General features: G+C 37.0%; 3 protein-coding genes across 3 annotated transcripts; 1 reads left to right on the plus strand and 2 right to left on the minus strand.

The window, feature by feature from the left end:
* Window positions 1-11800: 11800 nt before the first annotated feature.
* Window positions 11801-14253, minus strand: LOC113347462. The gene is made up of 4 exons (XM_026591124.1): window positions 13492-14253; window positions 13053-13310; window positions 12247-12960; window positions 11801-11926 (listed from the first exon to the last, which is right to left on the minus strand). The coding sequence occupies exons 1-4, from the start codon at window positions 14251-14253 to the stop codon at window positions 11801-11803; spliced, it is 1860 nt and encodes a 619-aa protein (XP_026446909.1).
* A 2543-nt stretch (window positions 14254-16796) lies between these two features.
* On the plus strand, window positions 16797-20398 carry LOC113294424 (lysine histidine transporter-like 8). The gene is made up of 5 exons (XM_026542824.1): window positions 16797-17480; window positions 18241-18374; window positions 18511-18938; window positions 19108-19239; window positions 19716-20398. Exons 1-5 carry the CDS (start codon window positions 17050-17052, stop codon window positions 20199-20201), a joined length of 1611 nt encoding a protein of 536 aa, XP_026398609.1. The 5' UTR covers window positions 16797-17049; the 3' UTR covers window positions 20202-20398.
* Window positions 20399-22963: 2565 nt separating this feature from the next.
* Window positions 22964-26585, minus strand: LOC113294432. Its single transcript, XM_026542828.1, has 9 exons — window positions 26228-26585; window positions 25469-25654; window positions 25236-25333; window positions 24941-25031; window positions 24670-24870; window positions 24327-24580; window positions 23841-23931; window positions 23527-23743; window positions 22964-23429 (listed from the first exon to the last, which is right to left on the minus strand). Exons 1-9 carry the CDS (start codon window positions 26399-26401, stop codon window positions 23218-23220), a joined length of 1524 nt encoding a protein of 507 aa, XP_026398613.1. The 5' UTR covers window positions 26402-26585; the 3' UTR covers window positions 22964-23217.
* Window positions 26586-26877: the final 292 nt, after the last annotated feature.

The raw sequence follows: 26877 nt of genomic DNA on the forward strand, positions 1-26877 counted from the left end.
ATACAAGTCATAAAATAGCCACACCTTCAGAATTAATCATTCTGGTCTCAACACCTTCTTCGCTTCCCTCCCTAAGACCAACCCTTCTCCTTCACTTTGTGAGTGAAGCAAGCCTGGAACGGCCATTTCTTGGTTTAGGCCAGGATTGTACATATTGATCTCTCGAATCTAAAGTACTCATGTGCAGTGCATTTGTTTAAGGTTTAGGCCCGTTTATCATCCACACACCCAAATTGACCAAAACCAGCAGAAACAGTTTTTACCCACAAACAAATAGTTAACCGAAGTTAGCCATATGAACACTTTCATATCAACCATATTCATCTTAACCATAACTAGTTCAAATGACTCAAATGAAACTAGTTCTAGAGTTGTTCAATTGTTTATATTCTCATAGAAGTATACAAGACACAATTGAAGCAAAAACGATTTTGATTCACATGAATTAATTCATGAACATTATAGCCACGGTTTGCAAAAGATTGCATTCCTTATTATATAAATGTATTATTTCATGAACAAACTGATTTTAGAACATAACCTACTCAAGTATGCAAACGGGTATGCATATCTAAGTGGCCGGACTAAGTTTGGGTTCGCCAGTATGCGAACAGGTATGCATACCTTCCGAACTCAGTTGAATTTCCGGAACTTGAAACTCACACCAGTACGCATACCGGTATGCATACTAAGTTCCCGGACTTTCACTAAACCAGTACGCATACATGTATGCATACTATGGTTCCCACACTTGGAATTACTTGCAACAGTTAGCATACAAGTACGCATATTGTGTTATATACAATCATGGTTATTTATTCTAAACTCCAATTTCAATCATTGAAACATTCTTAGAAGACGACAATAGCTGTCTTACACAAACTATTAGCTTCGAAGCAATTTTCAAGTGATCAAATGATCAATACGAAACATTCCGAGTCAACATCAAATGACTGTCTCACACAAATCATGTAAGATGTTACAAGGAGATTTTTCACATGATCATCTTTTGACTTTTTTCAAGAATATAAGATGAACTTGGTTAAAGCGAAAGCTTACCAACACATATTTCGAGAAATATGTAAGCGAGTTAAACTCAGCTCGAAATATCAAATGTATATAATCGAAGTCTATATAGCTATACGACTTTTGTCTCAAATAGGAGATAGAGTAGATAGACTTTTGAGTGATAGATGAGTTCAAGTCTCCACATACCTTTTGTTGATGAAGTTCCACAAGCTCCCCTTAGTAGTTCTTCGTCTTCAATTGATGAACGACGTGAAGTCTAATGCTCAACTACACTTACTATCCTAATCTGAGACTTAGCTATAAGTAGACTAGAAATCAAGACTTATAGTTTTGACAACTAAACTTGACAAACAAGCTTGAGATAGCAACGCTTGCGAGTTCAACCGAGCAGTTCTCTAACGATCTCCCCTTTGTCAATTTTACTGACAAAATTATCAATACATATGGATTACAAAATAAATAAACTTTGTAGCTTCTCATCCAAATGCTTGATTTCCTTGGTTCTTTAACATTACTCGAAATATTCGTCACTTCCAAGTACTCCAGTGATTCTGAACGTGTTCAACTCAGCATCATTGTTGTTGAACATCCGTAGTTATAACAATGAGAAAACAATAACTTTTAATCATTGTTATACAGTGTCATAATATTATTACACAACATCAAAGTCCAATAATATCACAACTTTGGAAACAATGCTATGGTGATATGTATCATTCCCCATAGTCAATACTTCATCTCACATGAAAAACACTCCCCCTTACATAATGATCCGTAAACCATATGTATTTGTAGTGTGAACTACACATTAATTCTCCCCCTTTTTGTCAATATAAATTGGCAAAGGTACGAAAACTAGTGGGATCATAATGAAATTCTCATAGAGACACTTCATGAATAAAAGAAAACATATCAACTTTGTTTAGATGCAATCATATAGTCAAAACTAAATGCATTCATCAAGGATTTAATAAAGATACAAGAAAACTCCTACAATATTCCACAGCCGCACTCCCCACAAAGATTTGGCAATTAAACACAAGTTCGATAAAGAACTCTCCCCCATAAAATGTCATTCCCGAAAGAACAACAAGAGCGATCTTTCTTTTAATATGAAAGAAGGATTTATTTGGACATTAAAAAATCACATGAAACATCAATTTGTATCCAGAAAACTCAATTAAATTAACCAGAAGAGAACCCATGATTAATTTAATCGGAAATGCTCAACATAAGAGAAATTATGGAGCCACACAGTACTTTCACATAGAAGTGGATCAGGGAAAGATCAATATTGCGGAATATTCAAAGATTCATTCTATTTTTACAATCTTTGCATAAAGACATATAATAGACTTAATCTCTGCAATCAAAAGTTCATCCTCTCTTCCATCAATATTTGCATAATGACATAATAGGCTTAACTTTTTACATATATTCAGCTAAACTTCTTATGGATTTAACACATTTAGCAGTTTAATTGAAAGATAAAATCATTCAAGGCTAAAATAACATTAAATTCATTACAACCATTAATAATAATAGTTTAACAAGTTCGACATAAGAAGTTTAACAGGAAATACCATAAGCAGTGATGTAAACATAACAATTAAACAACGTTATACCTGTCATAATAAGCAATAGCAATTTCTTCAAACTTTTCGATTAGATCTGGATGTTCTACTTCATCATACTCCAACTACTCTCTCAAGCATCCAACTTCATTATGAAGACGGATGATCTCAGTATTAGGCACTGCAGGAGTTCTAGCTGGAGTTCTGGACATCTTTTCAATGCTTTTCATGGTCAAGACCTTTGGTCCTCCAAGATTGGTTCCAACATCAACAATGCCAAATTGACTACAAATCCTTGAGATGAGACAAGGAAAGCCAGGAGTCTTCTTCAAAATCTACCTGACACTTATCATCTGACGAATAATAAGGCCACAAAAGTCAATGTTTCTCCATTCAACAACGTAATAAACCAGTTCCACAAGAGGTATGGTCCATAGTTGTCTTATGTTGGGCATCAAGTTAGCCACCAGTAGTTTTCCGGCAACTTTGAGGAACAATTCAGCATCATGAACATCAATCTTACCATCATACCAGGAAACATCCTTTGCAAGAAGGAAGTTTGAGAGCACATTTGGAGTAGGTCTCAAGTGCTCAGGAGGTGGTAATATAAAATCACCAACTCGAGACAAGTTCAAAAGATCAGCAACAACTTGTCGATTCACAAGAAAAATTCTTCCTTCAACAATGGTTTTGAAGGTGCAGTTGCCAGAAACAGGGTCATGTAGGTTTGCATAAAATTGGGCTGTCAATTCAATATAGGTTGTTCTCATGGGACGATGAATAATTTCCCATTCATGATTCTCAAAGAACCTAGGAAGGCCATCTACCCTAGGTTCAGAGGGTTTATAAATCCTTTCAATAATAGGTTTCTTTGTACTATATTCCACATAGTAATCACGAGCCTTAGTGTCAACGAACCTAATTTTCAAGCTTGGGTCATAAAAAGTATCTTCACGATTTTGAGTACCCGAACTTTCACCACGACTAAGTCTCTTCCTAGATGCCATAGAGGAGTACTAACACACAATGAAATGTTGAGAAACTTACTTGGTACACGAACTGTCGTTAATGGTGGAGTTCCACAACGATGAGCAAAACGAGAATATTTCTTGACCCAATGTGCAAAATCTTCTTCAAAATTCAATGGTGCAAACCAAACAAGAAATGGTTAAGAAACGAGAGTGAGAAGAAGAATGGTACATGAACTGTTGGGTTTCTATTTCGTACTCGACCAGGAGAGAAAAAGAGGTGAAGAGAACGAAGTGATTCTCCCTCTTTTTATGTGTCAATCGGTGGAATAAGAACCAATCGAACACGTTATGGAACGAGGTTCGTACACGTAAGGGTTCCGGGTTCAAAGTATGTGAACCATACGTGTGAAAGTAAGAGCTCGTTTGGTTTAATCAAATAAACAAAATATTTGGAGCAGCTGCTCAACAATTATTTTTCTTGAGCAATTTTTCGTATGGTCAAGATGACACAATATAAAGAAATCTTTCACGCCATGACACCAAGAGAGAGTCTCTTTCCAGCAACTCTTACAACTTCCAGTATTGAGATTAACCCAAGGGATTATTTTTACAAGTTTTTCAAAGAACTTAAAAAAACACAAGATAATTTGTGTTGATGATTTCTTTTTTTACAACATATAACACACAGTCTCTGCAGATAATGTTTAGTACTGCACAGGGAAACCTTTTTGATAAAAAGAGACATCCTGAATTTCTCACAAAGGAGGGCAATATTATTGAGAAGATGTATCAGGGTTTGACTGATGAACAGAGTTAGATTCAGAGATGAAACTGACAGATAGATGAGGTTTAGATACTTCTTGTATTATATCAAGTTTGTCTAGGACACAGGAAAGAGAGGATTGCCCTTACTGACAAGAAGATCAATATCAACCTCAACATGAAAATTATTCATCATAACTTGATTTAGCTTTTCAAGAGATTCTTTCTCTTTCTGGAGGTATAACTCAACATCAAGCGATAAGCTCTCAAGCCTTTTTTCAAGCCCTGAAAATAATTCTAGGGATTTTAAACCTAGAGGATGTTTAGATAGAATTTCTTCTACATATTTTATTAAATCAGTCATGGAAGAGAATTCTGAAATCCCTGAATCTGGTGGTGCATTTATTGAGATAACACTACTGTCCATAGAGTCGGATCACTACAAACACGGACTTACGAGGTCTTAAACGTGTTTGCCTGCTCTGATACCAATTGAAAAATCGGGGGTCTAACAACCACACCCAATATTTCACTTAGAAATATGTATGGACTAACTCCAATATACTTTCAAGATAATCAACTAGACAGTCAGACTCAATCTTAAGAAAAGTATATCCAATAGTTGTATCTCTATTTCTCAATTCAATCTGCAATCAAATAAATAGGAATTTGCGAGCCCGATTGAATATAAGAAATAACTTGGACAGCATCAAAAACCAATATCCAAGTGTCAATCAATTTATATCAACAACTAAAGGTTGGATTATCTAATTGATTGAACTACGCACAACCTGTGATATTTCAATTATATAAACAAATATAATGCGGAAAATAAATAACACATACACCAGAAGTTTTGTTAACGAGGAAACCGCAAATGCATAAAAACCCCGGGACCTAGTCCATATTTGAACACCACACTGTATTAAGCCGCTACAGACACTAGCCTACTCCAAGTTAACTTCAAACTAGAATGTAGTTGAGCCCTAACCAATCTCACACGGATCAAGGTACAGTCGCTTCCTTATGTCTCTGAATCCCATCATGACTCTACTCACTTTATTCCCTTAACTGATCTCACCCACAACTAAGAGTTGCTACGACCCAAAGTCTAAGACTTGATAAACCAATATGTCTCACACATGAAACTCTATTGAATAGATAAATATGTCTCCCACAGATTTACCTATGAGTTTTGTTCCATCTTTTGATAAATCAAGGTGAACATGAACCAATTGATACACCGGAATTATATTCCCGAAGAACAACCTGGTAATATCAATCACCTCACAATAATCTAAATCGTATGGTAGCGAAACAAGATATTGTGGAATCACAAAAGATGAGACGAAGATGTTTGTGACTACTTTTTATCTTGCTTATCAGAGATTAAATCTTGAGCTAACCTTAGAGAAGATAGTACTCAATCACGATAGAAAACATCAAGATCAGAACACGCAACTACAGAGAAAATAGTTGGGTCTGACTTCACAATCCCAATGAAGTCTTCAAGTTGTTAACCTACAGGGATTTGGAAAAACCTAAGGTTAAAGGAGAATCGACTCTAGTCGCAACTAGTATCACACAGGAGGTTTGGGGATTAGGTTTCCCAGTTGCTAGAGTTCTCCCTTATATAGACTTCAGATCAGGGTTTGCAGTCAATGCTACCTTGGTAACAAAGCATTCAATATTCACCGTTAGATGAAAACCTGATTAGACTCACGCTAATATCTTTCAATTCTTAGATCGAACTTAGCTTATTACACACAAATGAAGAGTGACGTCATTTAGATATGAGTAACTGTACCTAAATGTGTACACTTTGTTGGATCAACAATAGTTAACCGAAGTTAGCCATATGAACACTTTCATATCAACCATATTCATCTTAACCATAACTAGTTCAAATGACTCAAATGAAACTAGTGTTATAGTTGTTCAATTTTTTATATTATCATAGAAGTATACAAGACACAATTGAAGCAAAATTGATTTTGATTCACATGAATCAATTCATGAACATTACAACCAAGGTCTGCAAAAGATTGCATTCCTTATTATATAAATGTATTAGTTCATAAACCGATTTTAGAACATAACCTAATCAAGTATGCAAACGGGTACGCATACCCAAGTGTCCAGACTAAGTTTGGGTTCGCCAGTATGCGAACGGGTATGCATACCTTCCAAACTCAGTTGAATTTCCGGAACTTGAAACTCACGCCAGTACGCATACCTGTATGCATATTAAGTTCCCAGACTTTCACTAACCAACCAGTATGCATACAGGTATACATACTATGGTTCCCGGACTTGGAATAACTTGCAACAGTTAGCATACAAGTACGCATACTGTGCTATATCTAATCATGATTATTTGTTCTAAACTCCCATTTCAATCATTGAAACATTCTTAGAAGATGACTATAACTTTCTCAAACAAACTATTAGCTTCGAAGCAATTTTCAAGTGATCGAATGATCAATACGAAACATTCCGAGTCTACATCAAATGACTGTATCACACAAATCATGTAAGATGTTACAAGGCGATTTTCACATGATCATCTTTTGACTTTCGTCAAGAATATAAGATGAACTTGGTTAAAGCGAAAGCTTACCAACACATATTTCAAGAAATATGTAAGCGAGTAAAACTCAGCTCGAAATATCAAATGTGTATAATCGAAAGTCTATATAGCTATACGACTTTTGTCTAAAATAGGAGATAGAGTAGATATACTTTTGAGTGATAGATGAGTTCAAGTATCCACATAACTTTTGTTGATGAAGTTCCACAAGCTCCCCTTAGTAGTTCTTCGTCTTCAATTGATGAACGCCATGAAGTTTAATGCTCAACTACGCTTATTATCCTAATCTGAGACTTAGCTATAAGTAGATTAGAAATCAAGACTTATAGTTTTAACAACTAAACTTGACAAACAAGCTTGAGATAACAACGCTTGCGAGTTCGACCGAGCAATGCTCTAATAGGATAGTTACCACCATGCAATTCGTTGAATATAAAAGTATTTAAACTAGAATCAGAAACTCCACCGCTTGTTAAGTTCCTATGATTTTGTCGTGTTATTACTCTAACGTACAACAAAAGTGCATCTTTTTATCGGTCTTCTGCCAACCAACCTTCTAGGTGAAAGGAATATCATCTCTTATCCCTGAAGGTATACCAAATAGGAAATACAAATCTAACAGTGTTATGCCTGTAAAAGAATAAATTGTTAATTTAATTTGTAAATGCTCGTATTGATTGCATAAAAAATGATAAATCAAAATGTACGACATACTTATTTTGAAGTCCAGGAAATATAACGTGTGTGTAGTATACCACCAATGTTCCATCAATATACCCACCAATTTGGGCGTATTTTTATGTGCTAGTAAATATAGTACAAAGTAATCCAAGGAAATCGATTGATGATAGTTTTAGCACCATGAGGAAGTTTTGCATAATCTTTGCTCACTTCGTACCAACAACCTCTTGGCTTTTGATGAGAACCATCTCGCTCTATTTTTGTAGATTCATGACCTTGACGTGATACTAATTCTTGACCGGAAAGTAGAGTGGCATTGTTCTCTCAATCCGAATCTTCTTGGCTCCTCGGTAGAGCTTGACTATGTTTACTTCTAGGTGGTTTTCTATTTATTTTTCGACTAATATCTTGAGATTGGGACATTGTAATTTAATAAGTGTTGAATTTGATTGGAAATATGTAGATAAGATTGAATTTCAATTTCTTTTTCGACTAATATTTTAAGATTGAAACATTGTAGTTTAATAAGTATTGAATTGGGTTCAACACTTAGTGTCGAACTCTCTATTTCCTCTCTCAAAAAACTTCCGATGAAAACCTTAATCTATTGAGCATCGTTGGAGCTGATCTGAGCAGATAAATCTCATAAATCTTCTCCTCTACCCTTGGTTTACTTGCCTACTGATTAAATTTAGATTTTATGGGATTTCCAGGGTTTTGTTCTTCTTGCTTTTCTCTAGTTTTGTGTGTTAGATGTGTGAATGATAATACAGGGTTGATTTCTTATCTTGAGGGAAGAAGAAATCAACAGTTTTCCTCATACTCAGAGTTATTCTATGAGCAAGATAAGTTTTCTTCACCTTCGGCATGGTCACGATCTTCTCCATTTAGCAGTTGGGGTTTCTTCCCTGATGAAGGTGTCCATCAGTATCTACTGGATATTATTTTAATTTTATGTAATCTTAGTTTTGGGTTTTTGTTGATTGGGTTATTGTCTGTTCTTTTTCTTTATTCACTTGAAGACATTTTCAAGTGGAAGAACATGGTTTTCTATGGAAAAGAATCAAATCCAGTAGCTACTAAAACAACATCAGCTCCAACAAAGGAAACAAAGACACTAACAAGATCAAGATCATTCACAAGTTCATCAATTAGAGCAACTCTTACAAAGACTCCTACGCCGATGCAGGCCGATCCGTACCGATTCAGACACCTAAAGACCTATTCAGAAGACTCCTGTTACTGTGATTCCTGTTACTTTAGATTTTGTAGATACTGTATTTTTAAAACTTTAAATCATATTACTTAAATGTACATGTTCGTGAGATCATGGGGTTGGAACTGATCCAACCACTGCTTTATGCAGTCAATCAAATTAGTTTTGTTTCAAAACTAATTATACCCTGTGATACGATTTGGTCTCTTTGGAACTCTGAAATGGTGGGTATGTCTGGGAAATTGGGATGGTTAGCCGAGAACTGGGGGAGATATCATGAATCTGATGATTGTGTAATGAAATTGAAACATTCTGTAACTGTTTTCCGATACCCAAGTCGGTTATGTTAATGTATTTTCTTGAGGATTTTTCCACTTTTATGAAAAAAAGTGTTGAATTGGGTTGAAAATATGAAAAAAAAGTAGATAATTTTGAATTTGTGTAAAAACTATATAGAGAAAAATGAATTTGTTGTGAATAGGGAGGGGAAATATGACAGTTATTTGGCTGTTGCAAAATGACCGTCGCCACATCAACTTGGTACGATCAAATCAGGTTGAGACGAGTCTCGCTCAATCTACTACGACCACACCAATTTGAAACGGGCATATCTGTTTGTCTTGGTGACCATTTTTCTGTAGTGTATCAAGTACAACTACAAGGTGAAATGGATAAAAATGGCAGCAAGCTACATTCTCTCTGACAAATCAGAGCCTAAACTTCAATTGAAGCTAAATTTGGTTTTTCATTAATTACATAAGAATTTCAGAGAAAGAATGATTGGTCTTTAATACACCAATCCTCTCTAACTGTATCAACAACTACCAACTAATCTTAACTCATTACATAACTCGAGGAAATGACCCAGGATAATCACAACCATTAAATGTTTAGTTACACCCCCCTTAGCAGCTAGTATGAATTACAAGGTATGCATACTGAACTGTGTGGATCATGACACTTCCCCTCCAATTTAGAGATCCTTGTCCTCAAAGATAAAGTCTGGGAACTGAGCTTGGATGTGAGCAACATCCTCCCATGTGGAGTCTGATGGGTCTGAGTTGCACCACTGCACCAAGACTTGTGGAATTTGAAGTGTTCCTCTGACAGTAGTTCTAGTGTCCAAAACAACAACTGGTTCAATGACAAACTGACCTGCATTGTCTACTAGTGGAAGTTGAGGTGAAGAAACTGTCTGCAAGCCAATCTTCTTCTTCAATTGAGAGACATGGAATACTGGGTGTATTCTAGACCCCACAGGAAGCTTGAGTTTATAGGCAACAACTCCAATTTTTTGAATGACTTCAAATGGACCAAAATATTTGGCAGAGAGCTTAGAAATTCCTTCTGACAGCAACTGATGTTTGCCTGTAAGGTTGTAGCTTCAAGAAGACTAAGTCACCCACTTCAAAGTATCTGTCAGTCCTCTTCTTATCTGCAAAAAATTTCATCCTGCTCTGTGTCTTGGAGAGGTTTTCCTTCAATTGTTGCAACATAAGGTATCTTTCTTGCAAGTAATTTTCCACAGTAGCAACAGAGGTAGAAGAAGGAATGGGAAAAACCAGATGAAGAGGAGCATAACCATACAAATCTTGAAAGTGAGACATTTTAAGGCTGGAGTGGTAATTAGTGTTAAACCACCACTCAGCTAAGGCCAACCATTGCAACCACTGTTTAGGGTGAGAGTCTGTCATGCACCTCAAGTATTATTCAATACATGCATTTGTTCTTTCAATTTGACCATCAGTCTGGGGATGGTATGCAGAATTGAGCTTCAGGGTGGTGCCCAATGCCTTGAATAGAGCTTGCCAGAATTGGTTAATGAAAATCTTATCCCTGTCACTCACAATTGAATTAGGGAGTCCATGAAGTTTAAACACATGTGAAAGAAACTCATTAACAACTGTTATGGCAGTGGATGGATGTATAAGAGGAATAAAGTGACTATACTTGGTCAATCTATCCACAACTACTAGAATGACAGTCTTCGTAAAAGACATGGGAGTCCTTCTATAAAATCTAATGAGATGTGTTGCCAATCAGTATCAGGTATTGGAAGTGGTTGGAGGAGGACCCCTGGAAATGAGTAGTCTCCTTTGTTTCATTGGCATACATCACAATATGTGACAAGCTTAATAATATCAGTCTTCATGTTGGGCCAAAAGAAAGAAGTTTTAGCTCTGTGATAAGTACCATTGATGCCAGAATGTCCTCCAACAGCTGAGGCATGTAAGGAATGTAATATAGAAGATATTAGTTCAGTACCTGAGCCAATGTAGAGTCTCCCTTTGAACCTCAAGATGCCCTGTGTATAAGAATAGTGCCCCTGTGTTGGAGTGACAGTTAGCTGAGTAATAAGTTGAAGTGTTGTTAAGTCTGACTCATAGCTGGAGATAATGTCTTGTACCCATTGAGGCTGAGATACTGACAATGATGAACAAGAAGAAGAAGGTAGTCTGGATAAGGCATCAACAACCTGATTCTCTGACCTTTTTTTTGTGTTTAATGACATAGTCAAGACCCATTAACTTGACCAACCATTTTTGATGTAAGGCAGTTGATAATTTGTGATCCATGAGATACTTTAAGCTCTGATGGTCAGCGTGGATGATGAATTGTTGACTGCACAGATAGTGCTTCCACTTTTGAACAACCATGATAATGGCTAAAAATTCTTTCTCATAAGTAGACAAGGCCAATGCCTTATGGACCAATGGTTTGCTGAGGAAGGAAATGGGTTTACTATTCTACATACGTACAACATAAACACCTTTTGAACATGCATATGTTTCTAAGGTAAATGGTTGAGAGAAATCTGGCAGAGCTAGTATAGGGGCTGAAGTCATAGCAATTTTGATGGTAGAGAAGGCTGAGTGGCAGCATCATACCATGCAAAAGAATCTTTCTTGAGCATATCAGTGAGGGGCTTGCAAATATTGCCATAATTTTTGATAAACTTGCGGTAGTAGCCAGTAAGTCATAAGAAGCCTCGTAGCTTCTTTAGAGTTTGTGGTGGTGGCCAATTGACCATGGCTGCAACTTCGTCAGGGTCTGCAGCAACACCATTGGCAGTGATAATGTGGCCAAGGTACTCGAGTTTTGGCTGAGCAAATGCACATTTGGATAACTTGGCAAACAGAGAGTGCTTCCTTAACAGAGCCAATGTAAGCTGTAAATGCTCCATGTGAGCTTCCATGGATGGACCGTAGACTAAGATATCATCAAAGAATACCAGCACGCACAAATATGGCCGAAACACCTCATTCATGAGAGCTTGAAAAGTTGCAGGAGCGTTAGTAAGCCCAAATGGCATGACTTGAATTCATAATGGCCTTGATGGGTGCGAAAAGCAGTCTTGTGAATGTTTGTTGTATAAACTCGAATTTGGTAGTAGCCAGAACGAAGATCGATCTTTGAGAATACCATAAAATCATTCAACTCATCAAGTAATTCTTCTATAAGTGGAATTGGGAATTTGTCCTTAACAATGATGTCATTGAGTTTACGATAATCTACACAAAAACGCCTAGTTTCATCCTTCTTCTTAACTAGGAGAATAGGGGCAGCAAATGGACTATGGCTGGGTTGTATCACACCAGAAGAGAGCATTTCAGAGACTAATGATTCTACCACAGACCTATGGACATAAGGGCACTTATATGGCCTTTGAGAAGTTGGGTTAGACCCTGTTTTTAGTGGAATTTGATGGTCAAGTGACCTAGAAGGAGGAAGTCCAGTAGGTTCTGCGAAAACATCTGAAAAAGTGTCTAGGAGAGCAGAGATTGCAGGTGGTGGTGGAAGCACAGGGGTAGTAGAAATAGAGAAAAATTGACATATGAGTGTAGGGGTGTTACTCTTAATAAACTTCTTTAAGGAAGAAGCAGTAAGGCGACTCGGAGAGGGTTTAGAAGAAGTACCCTGAAGTGTGATTGGGTTACCTTGATGTATAAAAGAAATGCTCAGTTGACTGAAATTAAAGGTAACATCACCAAGTTGGCGCAACCAATCTGCTCCTAAAACAATGTCGCATCTACCTAGAGGAAGAACCCGTAAATTCGCAGAAAAATTGATGTCCTTGCATTTCCTAGTTGAGACGTTGTCAAATACCCGTGCTGATGGTACTGTCTCCATTAGCAACTGTGACAAGAATGTGACCAGTGGGAGAAACATGAAGGCCCAATTTGGAAGTTAAGGCAGCAGCTATGGGTACTGCCGGTGTCAATAAGTACAACCACAGGATGCTTTTTGAGATGACCAGAGATTCTAATAGTGTCATGAGCAATATTCCCTGTCAAAGCATGTAAGGAAATCTCAATTGTAGAATCAGAAGTCGAAGGAGATGCATCAGATATTTCTTCAGTAGATAAGGAACCATGGTCCTCTAAGTCTTCATCAGCAATTATCATGAATAATTGTTGAGTTTTACATATGTGACCCTGTCTGTAGAACTCATCACAATTGTAACAAAGCCCCTTATCTTTCCTAACCTGCATTTGTGCATGGGTGAGTCTCTTAACAGGAGGAAGAAAATTGTCTGGTGATGTTTTAGTAGGTGTAGGAGGGTGAGTTACAATGGGAGGTGAAGATGATGTATTGTGCTTGGTAAGGGTAGAGGATGGAGAGAAATATTGTAGATGGTGGGTGGGAAACAGAAAGTGGTGAAGGTACAAATGGTCTAGAAAAGGATTTAGTTGGTTTAGGATGGTGATGTAGAGAAGCCTCTTGCAGCCTAGCCAAATAAAATGATGTTGCAGTATTCTTAGGTTTGAACATTTGCACAACTGTACATATTTCCTCTTTTAACCCACTAATGAAGCTTAATGTATAAAAACTCTCAGGTATATAAGTAGCTATCATAAAGCTTTTATAGTGCTCCCAAAGATCATAGTAATCCTCTACAGTGGTGGTTTGGGCTAGTTTATTGAAACTACCAACATAATTATCATGAGCAACATCTTCAAATCTAGCACATAAATCATGTTTAAAGGTATCCCATGAAATAAACTCTTTACCCTGCTGGTAATTTAAAAACCATGAATCTACTGCTGAATCGAAATGATTTGCAGCCATATCAACACGTTCATCATCAGGAAATTTATGTAAACTAAAATACCGGTCACATTTAGGAGCCCAACCACGAGGATTAATACCATTAAAACGAGGAAAATCAACCTTGGGGGTACGAGTGAACTTACGAGATTCAGTATTGGAGAAATTATGAATCACCTGATGAAGATCTGTAAATGGGTTACCCGGATTTGGTTGTTGATTCTCCGATCCAGGTTGAGGAGATTGCGCTGATTGAAACAAATGAATAAGAAGATTCATCTTATCACCCAAAGATTGAATCTCAGTTTTCATCTCAGAGATTGAATCGGTGTGTTGAGTAACAATATTAGAGATTTCTTGAAGTTTTTCTTTGGTGGCCATGGTTACAGGTTCCAGGATGGAGTATGATACCAATTGTAGTGTATCAAGTACAACTATAAGGTGAAATGGATAAAAATGGCAGCAAGCTACATTCTCTCTGATAAATCAGAGCATGAACTTCGATTGAAGCTAAATTGGGTTTTTCATTATATACGAATTTCAGAGAAAGAATGATTGGTCTTTAATACACCAATCCTCTCTAACTGTATCAACGACTACCAACTAATCTTAACTCATTACATAACTCGAGGAAATGACCCAGGATAATCACACCCATTAAATGTTTAGTTACGCCCTCCTTAACAGCTAGTATGAATTACAAGGTATGCATCCTGAACTGTGTAGATCATGACATTTTCCCAATACATAGAAGTGAATTTGTCCATCCACCTGAGATGACAAACAATCGAATTTGGATAACAACCCATTCTTATAAACTATTCTTCTACAGAGATTCTACTATATATATCGCATCATATCTGCAGCAGATAAATTTGTGGGAACAAAGAATGGGTTTGGAGAGCGGGTCTAGCTGTGAATGGGAAGAAGAATAAGGTTTTACGTATTTGAATAAGTTCAAATCTTGTTAATGATCTACTCATCGGGGCCATAATATTATACATGCAGTCAAAACCATACGTATTAACAATGTTATGATATTCAAATAACTATTCCTTTCATGAAACCCCCTCGATCACGAGTAAATATAATTTTGGCATTCCCTATTATACGCTGAGCAAAGCAAGCAGATGTTTTGTGTCAGTACCCTGTTCTTTTTCACCTTAAAATTACCACAATATAATTGGGACTTGGGACTTGGGAGAACTTGTGAGAGAAGATACCTTTTTGAGAACAAGAGTAATGGCGGTACTAGCTAAGTAGATCAACACTACTATATTACTACTAGTATAGTTCTTGGAAACGGTGGGAATCTAGACAAACAGCCATTATTGTGATTGGTTCGGTCAACGGAAAAAAATGGATCGTGTGGAGTCCTGTGGACGGTGGATCATTCGGCCGAAGTCAGGAATGCCGGGACTCATACTTCGAACCTTGGAATGTAAACAAATGCAGGTGGGTTGGTTCAGTTGGTCAAGGGTTGGTAGAACTTGCCTTGCCACGCACGAGTGAGGGCAAATAACTCTGAATTGGTTGGAAACTTGGAAATAATGATACTCTCTATCAATGACCCGACATTACTCATAGTCTCATGAGTCAGACTCCAGTCAAGAGAGAAAGAAAAATATAATAATAACTGAAAAGAAGGAAATGGTCCAAACAGACAACAGGAAAGTTAAGTTCCCTTCAATAAATCCAAGTCAAGAAAACAAAGAAAAATAACTGTACAGAGAGATAATAAACCTAGTTTAATTGGGGCCGTGGTTTCTAATTGGGGGCCATGAAATTTGTTTGCCCCAAATTTTTCAGGGTGTAAAAATCTAAAGATGAATATACTATTTTATTCTTAATTAATATTAAGGACCCTTCATCGACATTAACGACAGTTTAGGGTCGTCATATACATCATGATCAAAACAATAACGACTCTAAACCGTCATACACTAACGATTCTTTTTAGAGATTAACGACAGTCCATAACGACATTTCTAAAACATTAACGACTGTTTAAGTCGTCAAATGCGTAACCAAAACAGTAACGACCCTTCCAAAGGGTCGTCAGGGAATTGATCATTTTTATGACGACCCAAAACTTTCGTATATTTCCGCCATTAATGAATCTTTGACAGTTTAGAGTCGTCACTTAAATAGTCTAAACATTAACGACTGTTGAGGGTCGTCAATGAAATTTTTTAATACCCTGAAGATTTTTCATACTATCTGGGCAAAAAAAAAAGTTAGACTAAAATTGCAGACAAAAAATCTGGAAAAAAATTAAACTCTAATTAATTAAAATTATCACTAATTAATTAAAATTATCACTAATTAATTAAATTTTAACTCTAATTATTTAGGAGCATTTTAACCATTTACAAAATATTTTTATAAGGGGTGACTCAAATTAGGTTTTGGTGACTTTTTTTATCCTCTAATGTATGGTCCCCAATTAATTCCAATGGCCCCCAATTAAGCTAGGATAATAAAGCCTTAAATTTATTGAAGCTAGCAGTTAAGTGTTACACTAACGTTTTTCAGTCGTCTCCTTGGTGGTGCAATAATAAAAGATTTTGTTTGGTTTCACAGTGTCTACTTGGAGATATACAAAATAAAATGTGTTAGTCGAGGATTAGTGTTTTTGCTCCTAAAGAATTGCCAAAAATGTTAGCAGAAGACTAGCTCTTGTTCATGTTTGCTGCAAGCTGCTGAAAACACCCAACCCCCCAACCTCTGAAAATCCCAAATGAGCAAACAAGCAAGTGGGTATGGGGCGAGTCACGGCCTCATGGGCATTTACAGTAAATAAGCCGTATTTCTGACTTTCCTTGTATTCTCTCTCACAGTCTCTTTAACTCTCACTGACTCTATGTGTATTTTCTACTTTGGACCCCCATACTCTTTTTTCTTTTTTCATTCATTTCCCACTTCACTCAAACTCAAAAATCACTCTCATCACTGACTTTCTCTGATCAAACAAACCACTCTTTCATACTCTCCCATGATAACACTCCTCTCCTACAAGCAAAGCAATCTGAATAAATAACAAGAGTGCGAAAAGAAAAGAAAAGAAATCAGAACAAAAACCCTTTCTTTCACCCATTGATTTAGTTCACATATCATTGAGATTACAGGGTTATTTTCTTTTACATTGTGGGGGTAGTAGAGTTTATTGGATGAACAATGGAGCAACAAGAAACAACAAAGGCACCGGAATACTTCACTACTACAACTACAACTACAACAACAGAAGTAGTATCAATACCAGTAACACCAAGAATGTCTACACCTGAAGGATTAACACCATCAGGTACAAGATCACCAAATAGTAGAAGACCCATGATGAAATCATCTTCAAATGCATGGACTCCTACATCTTTGATTTCACCTAGATTTTTAAGTCCTATTGGTACTCCAATGAAGAAGGTTTATATAAATATGAAGAGTTATTTGGAAGAAGTAGGCCATCTTACTAAACTTAACTCTCAAGATGCTTGGTTACCCATTACTGAATCTAGAAATGGTAATGCTCATTATGCTGCTTTTCACAATCTTAATGCTGGTATTGGTTTTCAAGCTCTTCTCCTGCCTGTTGCCTTCTCTTATCTTGGCTGGTATGTTATCCATCTCTCTCTTAATTTCTCTTAGTTCCAGTACTGATCTTGATAATGGGGTTTATCAAAATTAATTTTTGAGTTAAGTTTTGTACTTGATGTGATTTTTCTTTTACTTTAGAAGATTCATGGCATCAGATTCAACTTTTCCTTTAATCAATAGAAATGGGTTTCTAGTACTTAAAATTTCTTCTCGTGCATTTAAACTTTACCTTTGAATTTTGGAAAGGGGTTCTTCTATTCTGTACCTCATTTTTAAGTTTCAAATGTTAAGTGAAGATCATAAATAGTTCATTAATTTTCTGTTTCTGTTTTTGTGTATTGAATATGTCATTCATGATACCTGTGGGTCTATTTATCTTGTTTAGTACTGTTCTTGAGTGTCTAAATGTTTACTGCTCTTTTCTATCTAGGCTTTTTCTGTTTGTCTTGTTGCGCTTGTTTATTATATTTATGTTTCTTTTGAAACTGTAGCTCTAGTGCTTCTTGATGTGCCTGAAATGAATTACTTGTCAATTGTCAAGCAATCTTGGGTTGTACCTTTTCTGTCTACAGCATTTCAACTTTTTCATTCAGTCATATCATCAACTTCAGTGTGAAAATGATTTACTAGTCCAGTAAATTTATCAGTCTCCATCACTTAACAAAAGTGTTTTGCTGCCATAAAACTGTTCATCCATAATCCTAAAATCAAGTAGCAATAATCATTTACTTGGCACCTAATTAGCATAATTTTTTTTGGAAATGGCAAATGTTGCAGGAGTTGGGGGATGATATCATTGACAATCACATATGTTTGGCAACTTTATACTTTGTGGATACTAGTCCAATTACATGAAGCAGTACCAGGGAAGAGATACAATAGATATGTGGAGCTTGCTCAAGCTGCATTTGGTGAGATTGATAAAATTCTTAGCATTTCTTTATATTGATTCCTGAATCTAAATTCAGTACTCTTATTGATTAGTTGCAGTCAAACTATATTATAGTTTTCATTGCTTACTCTGATTGTGTTGTTGTTGTTTTTCAGGAGAAAGGTTGGGTTTATGGCTTGCTTTGTTTCCAACAATTTATTTATCGGCGGGAACTGCAACTGCACTTATTCTTATTGGAGGAGAAACCATGAAGCTCTTCTTCCAGATAGTGTGTGGCCCCCTTTGCACCACAAATCCTCTAACAACCATTGAATGGTATCTGGTTTTCACTACACTATGTGTCGTTCTGTCTCAACTTCCAAACCTCAATTCGATTGCAGGGTTGTCGTTGATAGGAGCAGTGACAGCTATTACTTACTCCACCATGGTTTGGGTTCTCTCTGTTAGCCAACCTAGACCACCATCCCTCTCTTACCAACCCCTTTCATCTCCTTCTTTCTCTACTTCAGTATTTTCAGTCATGAATGCACTTGGAATTGTAGCATTTGCCTTCAGAGGACATAATCTCGCTCTGGAGATTCAGGTATAAACCCTTGTTGAATTGGGACTATATCTACTTTCCAATGTGTATAAACTATTATTGCACTAATTCTTCTATTGCACTGGTTGCCATGTTGGGGGAGTAGTGATACGTTATATGCTGTATTTTTGGCCATCGGAGAGGCTTTAACGAAGTTCTGTTGGTTTTTCAGTCAACAATGCCATCTACTTTTAAGCACCCAGCACATGTCCCGATGTGGAGAGGAGCCAAAATTGCCTATTGGTTGATTGCCATGTGTGTGTTCCCTGTCTCCATCGGAGGCTTTTGGGCCTACGGAAACCTTGTAAGTCATTTATCTCGCAACTTCCTTCCTGATTTTGTCAGATTTACCAAGTAATTCAATATATGTCTGGCCTATGTGGCAGCAGTTCCAATTCTGTATTCTGTGTACGTAAGTCCCCAAAATTCACATGAGTTCAGTATGCTGGTTACCCTCTGCAAACTAGGAAAAAATATGTTTGCTACAAACAAAGCTGTAGTTAGATTATAATTATGCTGGAAGATGATTGAATTCAGTTTTAGGAGAGACATTACAAAATTTTGTACTACCTCCGTTTCTGAAAAAGAGATACTATCACTTTTTCATTTTGGCCAAAAATAGGCCAAATGGAAAAGGTGATAGTATCTCTTTTCCAGAAACGGGAGGGAGTATAATTTAACTAATGGCCAACTGAAGTTTTCATCTATTGATAATCTATGCTTTAAATTACTTTGTGACTCGATGCATCTACCTAAATCAAAATTTCGATGTTTCTGTAGATGCCTGCAGGAGGGATCCTAAATGCGTTATATGTATTTCATAGCCAAGACATTCCACGAGTGCTACTTGCAGCAACTTTCCTGTTAGTTGTATTCAACTGCCTCAGTAGCTTCCAGATTTATTCCATGCCTGTTTTCGACAGTTTTGAAGCTGGTTACACAAGTCGTACAAACCGTCCTTGCTCGCTTTGGGTCCGATCCGGTTTCAGAATCTTCTGTGGCTTCATCTCGTTCTTCATTGGGATAGCTCTTCCATTTCTCTCCAGCATAGCCGGTTTAATGGGAGGTCTTACTCTTCCTGTCACCTTTGCTTACCCTTGCTTCATGTGGATTCTGATAAAGAAGCCTCAAAAATTCAGCTTTAATTGGTATTTCAACTGGACTCTTGGTTGGCTGGGCGTTGCTTTTAGCCTGGCTTTCTCGATAGGCGGTGTCTGGAGTATGGTCAACAGCGGCATGAAGCTTAAATTCTTTAAGCCCAACTAAACAAAGGCTTAAAGCTCAAGTCAGTATGGTTGATCTTCATGTCCTGTAGAATTATGAAGTATTTATCTTATTTCATAACTTAGTTGATCCACATATAATAATATACATATACAGTAGAAGGATTGTTAGTTGTGTTACTGTATTAGATCTGTGAACTAAACTTGTAATAGTCGAGTCTGAGATTTCCATGTTAAATAGCTAAATCATTATGGTATATCCACATTGATTATGTTTCCCAAAGTTCTTTCTTCTTGTTAACAAAGTTTGTTATATGAACTGCCGAGAACGTTAGGTGCTAAGTATTGACCAATGTGACTATTCTACCAAGCAGTCATGCATATCCGTCGGTCAAGACCGAAAGACAAGAGACTCGTAGCTTTAGTAGGTTCGCATGAAGCGCATTCTTTGATCCCCTCACCCACCTCTCTAATCCTTTCAAATGTGTCTCCGGTCTCTATAACCGGCTCCGAATATCCGTTCAAGTATAGCACTGTTGATCAAGGAACAATGTCCTGCATTTCTTTCCAAGGACACAATCACTACAAAGAGGAAAAACATAGTGAGCTCTCTCCTTCCTCTTTCACATCACACTTGCTAAGTAGATACAGCTCACAAGTATGATAAATTTCACTGCTAGTACTTGTTTCAGTTACCAGTGAATCAAAGATTCCCATCAAGCAAAAGATTTTTGACAGACAATGCTACTTTGTTGTTTTTCAGCTTTTACTTTTGGACAAAGATATGAAAAAAGATGGAACCTGGAAGGCTTTCGCAGTACTAAAAGTCCGAAAACAATTTTGCACTCCATAAAAAGGCACTTATGGGTGAACCCTGAAAAAAGCAAAGAAGAGAATTGTGTCTTTTTAGCTGAGTCTAACAAAAAATAATCTTCATTTGTATGTGAGCCCTCAGAGAATGTCTTGACCCTAGTGCCCAAGATTCAGTTCTCAGTAAGAATACAAGCACAAAAATACCAACTTTAAGATATAAATCTAGACAGTGAAAGACCCTACTCCCACGCCCCCCACCTGAATTACACTTTAATAAGGAACATTAGTAGTAGTACTGCAGTCGTCAGTGATGTGCAGGTCATGGAGCATTTTGCTCCCAACTGTGCTAGACATCAACTATTTCCTCCGGCTCACCCTTACATTCCTGGTATGCGGAGATCATCTAGGGGATGCCATCTTAAACATGGGAATGCGTGGTTCGGAGGTTCACGTGCAGAAAGTCTCAGTTATCTTAACATAGTTACATTATCAAGTCATTAGCTACAAATTCACTCTTAAACCACAAGGAGAAAAGTGTATTAGCATAACTTAGTTTGACAATTCTAGAACTGTGAATGACAACAATAGTTGGTTAATTTCATCAATTTGAGTTAAATTTTGAGTAAGTATAAGAGGCGGGGTACCATCATTTGCATATGAATCTTGCTATTTGAAGCAAAGTTGAGAGATCAAAAAAAGAGATCAAAAAAGACCCAAAAGCATTAAAGTATGGGATCCTGCATCGGACCAACACTCAATGGAAAGGGTGCCATTTCGATCTGTTCATGCGTCTGTTTTATTGGTTTAAATATATTTACTTTTCCAGATATGCAAAAAAAGGGGTTTATCAGCTTTTCTAATTAATAAAGGAACCAAATGAGGCCAAGTGGCTGAAATCTGAGGAGATGCTATATATAGTCAATATCCATAGCTGAGAAGTAAACAACTTCTATAACTACTATAGCAAGCGTAGCATTTAGAAGAGTTTCTTTAGGTAGACTTTCTATATCCAAAAGAGAATACAGAAGCTAGAGAAGAAGGAAGGTTGAGTTAAAACATGACATGGGTATCTGGTATATTCCATCTCTTGCACACTGGAAATGGTCTTTTTAATGGTACTGTCCATGTTCATTGGTGTGCAAGGGATAGAATAAGTCATCTATTTATGCAGTTCTACATATGAAGCAATAACCTCTGTGATTTTTAAGCCCTTTTAAAGGTGAAGGAACTTTTATCTCTTTTTCTTTCTTTCTTTTTTCTTGTAAAGCTTCAAACAGGTAGTTGCACTGTTGAAATCTAAAGGAAGTATGAGCAGGAGAGATTTTGATGAGTTATAGTGTTTTCCTGTCATGAATCATGTGTGCATACAGTGTCAATGATGCAAGAATAAGATTTCGAGATCATCAGCGAAAACTTGAGGTCATGCAATGCACAATGCCAACCCTTCCGAGCAATATGTCATCGTGATTACCACAGAAACTAAGTGTAAATGTGGCACCATGTTGGTTTTATCTTGGCAACGGAATTGGATCCCGAGATTCTGCAGGGGTTGAGCTTAGCAAGGAACATAGTTGCTTCAATTCTGGGTTCAATTTAAGAATATCTCAAGAATAAAACTCTATGCATCTTTTTGTTGTTGTTACCACAGATATTATAATCACAGAATCAAAACTGTTGTTTGAATCAAATTGGGGAACTTATATTTGTTTGTAGAAATCATCAGAAAATTTCCAGATTTCGTGATTTTTGTAAGAAATTACAGGTCCACTAGATAACTGCAGTCTGTTAACTACAATTTAGACAATGGATTAAATAGATGAATATTCGTGACAAGGCATTCTCTAGAAGAGTGGGGCATCTAGCAGCGCTCCACACCCCAAAAGGCAAGGGATGAAAACAATTCTAACTAACAAAGTTGAACAAATGTATTAGCTATGAATATGTGAACCACAGTTATGCAAACAGACGCCTTAACCAAGCTGACATTCCATCTCAAACTTTCTTATGGAAATTTCACACTAATAAAAAATAAAACACCTGTACGTCATAATATCTTAGAACTCATTATTGATTTTCAGAACGAGGAAATGCCTCCTTCAAGTTAGTTTGTAACTTTAAATTCAAACAGAGTGAAGTGTTGTGGTATAGAAAATGATTCACTCACAAAAGCCTGTGTTGAAGTGTAACTATTTACAAATGAAAATCTAAACTAAAACAACAAGAGTAAGTTACTGAATTACTGAATCTCAAGCACTGGGCATGGAGGAAGAGATGACCACAAATGCCAAGAACTGAAGTCCTTCCTGAATCTTGTCTAAAGCAGTAGCCTGGTCAGCATGAAGATGATCAGAGATGGCATCAGCTTTCTCCTGCACTGAAGTTTGTGGAAGGCCATCATGAGCATTAGCAGTTGCACCTTTTATCGCAGCTTGGTAGGCTTCGACTACATCGGATATACCTGTGGGAAAGCAAAAACATGTAATCTGTAAATACAAACAAACAAAAATTATTTTTCATACTTGAGATGATAACAGGGAGCATGCACTATAGTTTACCCGTGATAAAACTATTTGATACCAATTCAACATCTCCTGCCATTGACTGTGCTTTTGATCTGATGAGCTTGGCTCTTTCAACAGAATCCTCTGGCCATTCAATCTTCATATCTTCCTGCTCCGTTTCTTCATTTTGTGCTTTATTTGCACTTGAGATAATAGATTTTCCAAGCATGAAAAGCTGAGTAACAGCAGAACAGCATAACTCTGAGAGTCTCTGCATGAAAGACATAAAATTAGTGCTCTACAGTGTAATAGGGCCTCAAAAACTCTAAAGGCAAAAAGATGCAAAACATTGTGACAATTGCCCATACATGGACTCCCTCAGAATGAATTCCCTCGAGTCTACCAGCAGTTCGCTGTATTATTTCATTTGCAGCTATCCCAGCTAGGCTAGTTGCGAACCTGCATAAATTCAAGAGGATGCGTCAGGAACAGCAACAAAAGCAAACAAGGTACAACATCCCATCTCCAGAACAATATAACCTCTATTTATAACTCTGTTCTTTTCAGACCTCGATGCTCGGAAAAACTTGAATCATAAAACAAGCAAGAAACATGCTAGGAGGCATATCTCATGTAGTACTTAATATCCTGAGTTTGGAAGCAAGATGCTGAAACAGCCCTACTATAGAGCAGCATTTGCAGGGAGCTCTCTAATAAACCAGACATGTGCCTACCACTACTTGTTCCGTTTCGTAAGGGAAAATCTTGATGAAGTACAGGATCCCCTGGCATGCATGATACACATTTTACCTAAATATACAGAAAACCAAACAATTTAGACAGTAAGTCATTACCCAGCAGCCATATCGGCAGCCTTACTGACACTTGCATCACGTAAACTTTTCATCTCATCGCCAGATCCCTCGACAGTCTCAACTTTCTTCCCCTTGTCAGAATCAGCACCATTATCATCACCTTCAGTACTTAAACTGAATATCTGTTGAACCTGTTTAAGCTTTCCTTCATAGAAAGATTTCTGCTCTGCTGATAATTTTGCTTTCCTCCTGTTAAATAACAATGTATAATGACTGGATAACGCCTCAAGTTCCTGCAAATTTATCCCAATTCAACACCTTGAATATACATACATAGACATTGTTGCAGCAACAAATCATTTAAGCTAATAAAGAAGGGTACCTCCAACTGCTCAGGACCTCCATAGATATAGAAACATCGATCAAATGAAACTTCCTCGAAAAGCTGCTCTTCGTCTGCTTGCTGCTCAGCTTCGGGATTCTTATCAACTTCCATACCAGTCTCTGTAATAAGTAGATCCATAGTCTCCTTACCCACTCGCTCAAGCACTTGTATGCCCTTTGAGGTTAATGCTTTTCCACTCTGTAACAGGATGGTAAGATAAGAACCTCAACAGGATCGCTAATAGGAAAGAAATGAGTCAAATGCCCACCTCTATTAGAGATGGAGCAACAGAACCAGGTGTTGCAGGTAGACTGGTATGCTGAATGGATTCTGCAATGTTTGCAGCAGAGCTCTCTAACCTGAAATATCAGGCATTAGATAATTAATAAAAGAGCAACCCATGAGGCACAAAACGATTATGTGAAGAAATTAATCAATGTAAGAAAGAAGTTCTTACAATTAGGGAACTTGTATAACACTGTAAGTGTGATACTGAGTCCTTTCCAACTCAGTATAACAAAGAAAATAAATAACAAACTTATCCAGATATAATGCACACATACTTATGGATGAACTGTGAGCCCCCTTTCCATGCATTGCCAAACGCTTGCCATGCTCCGGAAGCAAAGTTCTCCACTGAGCTGTCAAGAACCTTAAGACCCTGCACATGAACCAGCGTCATGCAGAAATGTTAAGATGCGCATACCTTATGAATGGATTAGATATTCACAAATAGATTTTCTTTTTAAAAGCTCAATTGAGAAAAGTAAGAAAAGAAATGAAAAGAAAAGCCTACTTGACCCAAGAGAGAATCTTCACTGGCCTTCTCCAATTTATCTAGAGCAGATTTTCGCCGCTTATCATCATCGTCATCAGTATCTTCTGCAGGTGTTGGATCATCAGACTCATCTTCCTCCTTCAAGGGTTCTGTGTCATCAGATGATTGCATATCTTCTCCGATACTCTTAGCCATGGCAGCTGCCTGATCCACAAAACAGTGTAAATTATATAACTACCCTTCGCGACTGTAAAATAAAGTCTTACGAAGCTTTAATAGACCACAAGACTACTACACTAATTTAAAATGTGACATGCACAATCCACCAGAATGATATCTCATAAGTATGAGATGTATCAATGCATGCCTAATCATCATCAATAAAACCATAACCCTTTCATAATTATTTGTTATCTTCTTAAGGAAATTTAATAAACATAGTAATAACAGGCGGAATATTTCAAATTAATAGGTATATCTAAACTACTTGAAATCAATAGTTCATCATCCAAATCAATTAAAACAGTGGAGTTAAATGACACAAAACACCGCCATAACTAAATGCAACCAAACATCATCTGTCATTCCCAGATAAGATTAACAACACTACCTTTTTCAATTAAAACCTTAAATCTAAAGAGCAGATATAAAACTCAAATCTATGACAAGTTTAATACTAATTTCAAAGTAATGTGTTGCATTGAGTTTCCAGAATTTGAAATTTACAAACCCTAAAATTTAGGACTGAAAACCCCAAAAGAAATAAAGAATACATACATTGCGAGTAATCTCTTCAGCTGCAACAGCAGCAGCTTTCTGAAGATCTGATAAAACAGAAAATGGAGAAATTCCCCAACCTCCCCAACCACCTCCTCCTCCGCTGACTTCTTCTTTTTTCTCTGCAACTTCTGGTTCTTTCTTAACCGGTGGTGATTGATTATTTTCCTCCATTAACTAGAACTCGAGATTATTCTTCTTCAACTTCCTTTTGAAATTCTCACACACAAAATCGAAATGTAAAAACCCTAATTCCTAAATGTATCAGTCCGTCTCTATCTTTAAAAGTAAAATCAGTTACGAGTCAGCAACCCTGATTCCCTAGAGTCTACTTCAAGTTTCACGTTCATTACGTTTTCTAAACCTTCTCTTTTCGTATTGGCACCCCTCTAGTCTTAAGTCTTTAACTTTTAACGGGTGAAAGGTATTTTGAACACTTGGATACTGAGCATGGCACGCTCCATGCCCATGAGCTGCATTGGTTGCCTGGTTGGTGGTTGTTGTACCCATCTTTTACTCTAGTTATTGGCGACCTTGACTTGGCCGGGAGATTTTGACTAAAAGTCAAGATGTTTAAGTTTTTGTTTTTTTGTTCAATTTTTGATTTTCTTCCGGTGGTTTCTTCATCATGGTTGATGATGGAGGTCCTG

This window comes from Papaver somniferum, chromosome 1, assembly GCF_003573695.1.
Source record: "Papaver somniferum cultivar HN1 chromosome 1, ASM357369v1, whole genome shotgun sequence".
Lineage (NCBI taxonomy): Eukaryota > Viridiplantae > Streptophyta > Magnoliopsida > Ranunculales > Papaveraceae > Papaver > Papaver somniferum.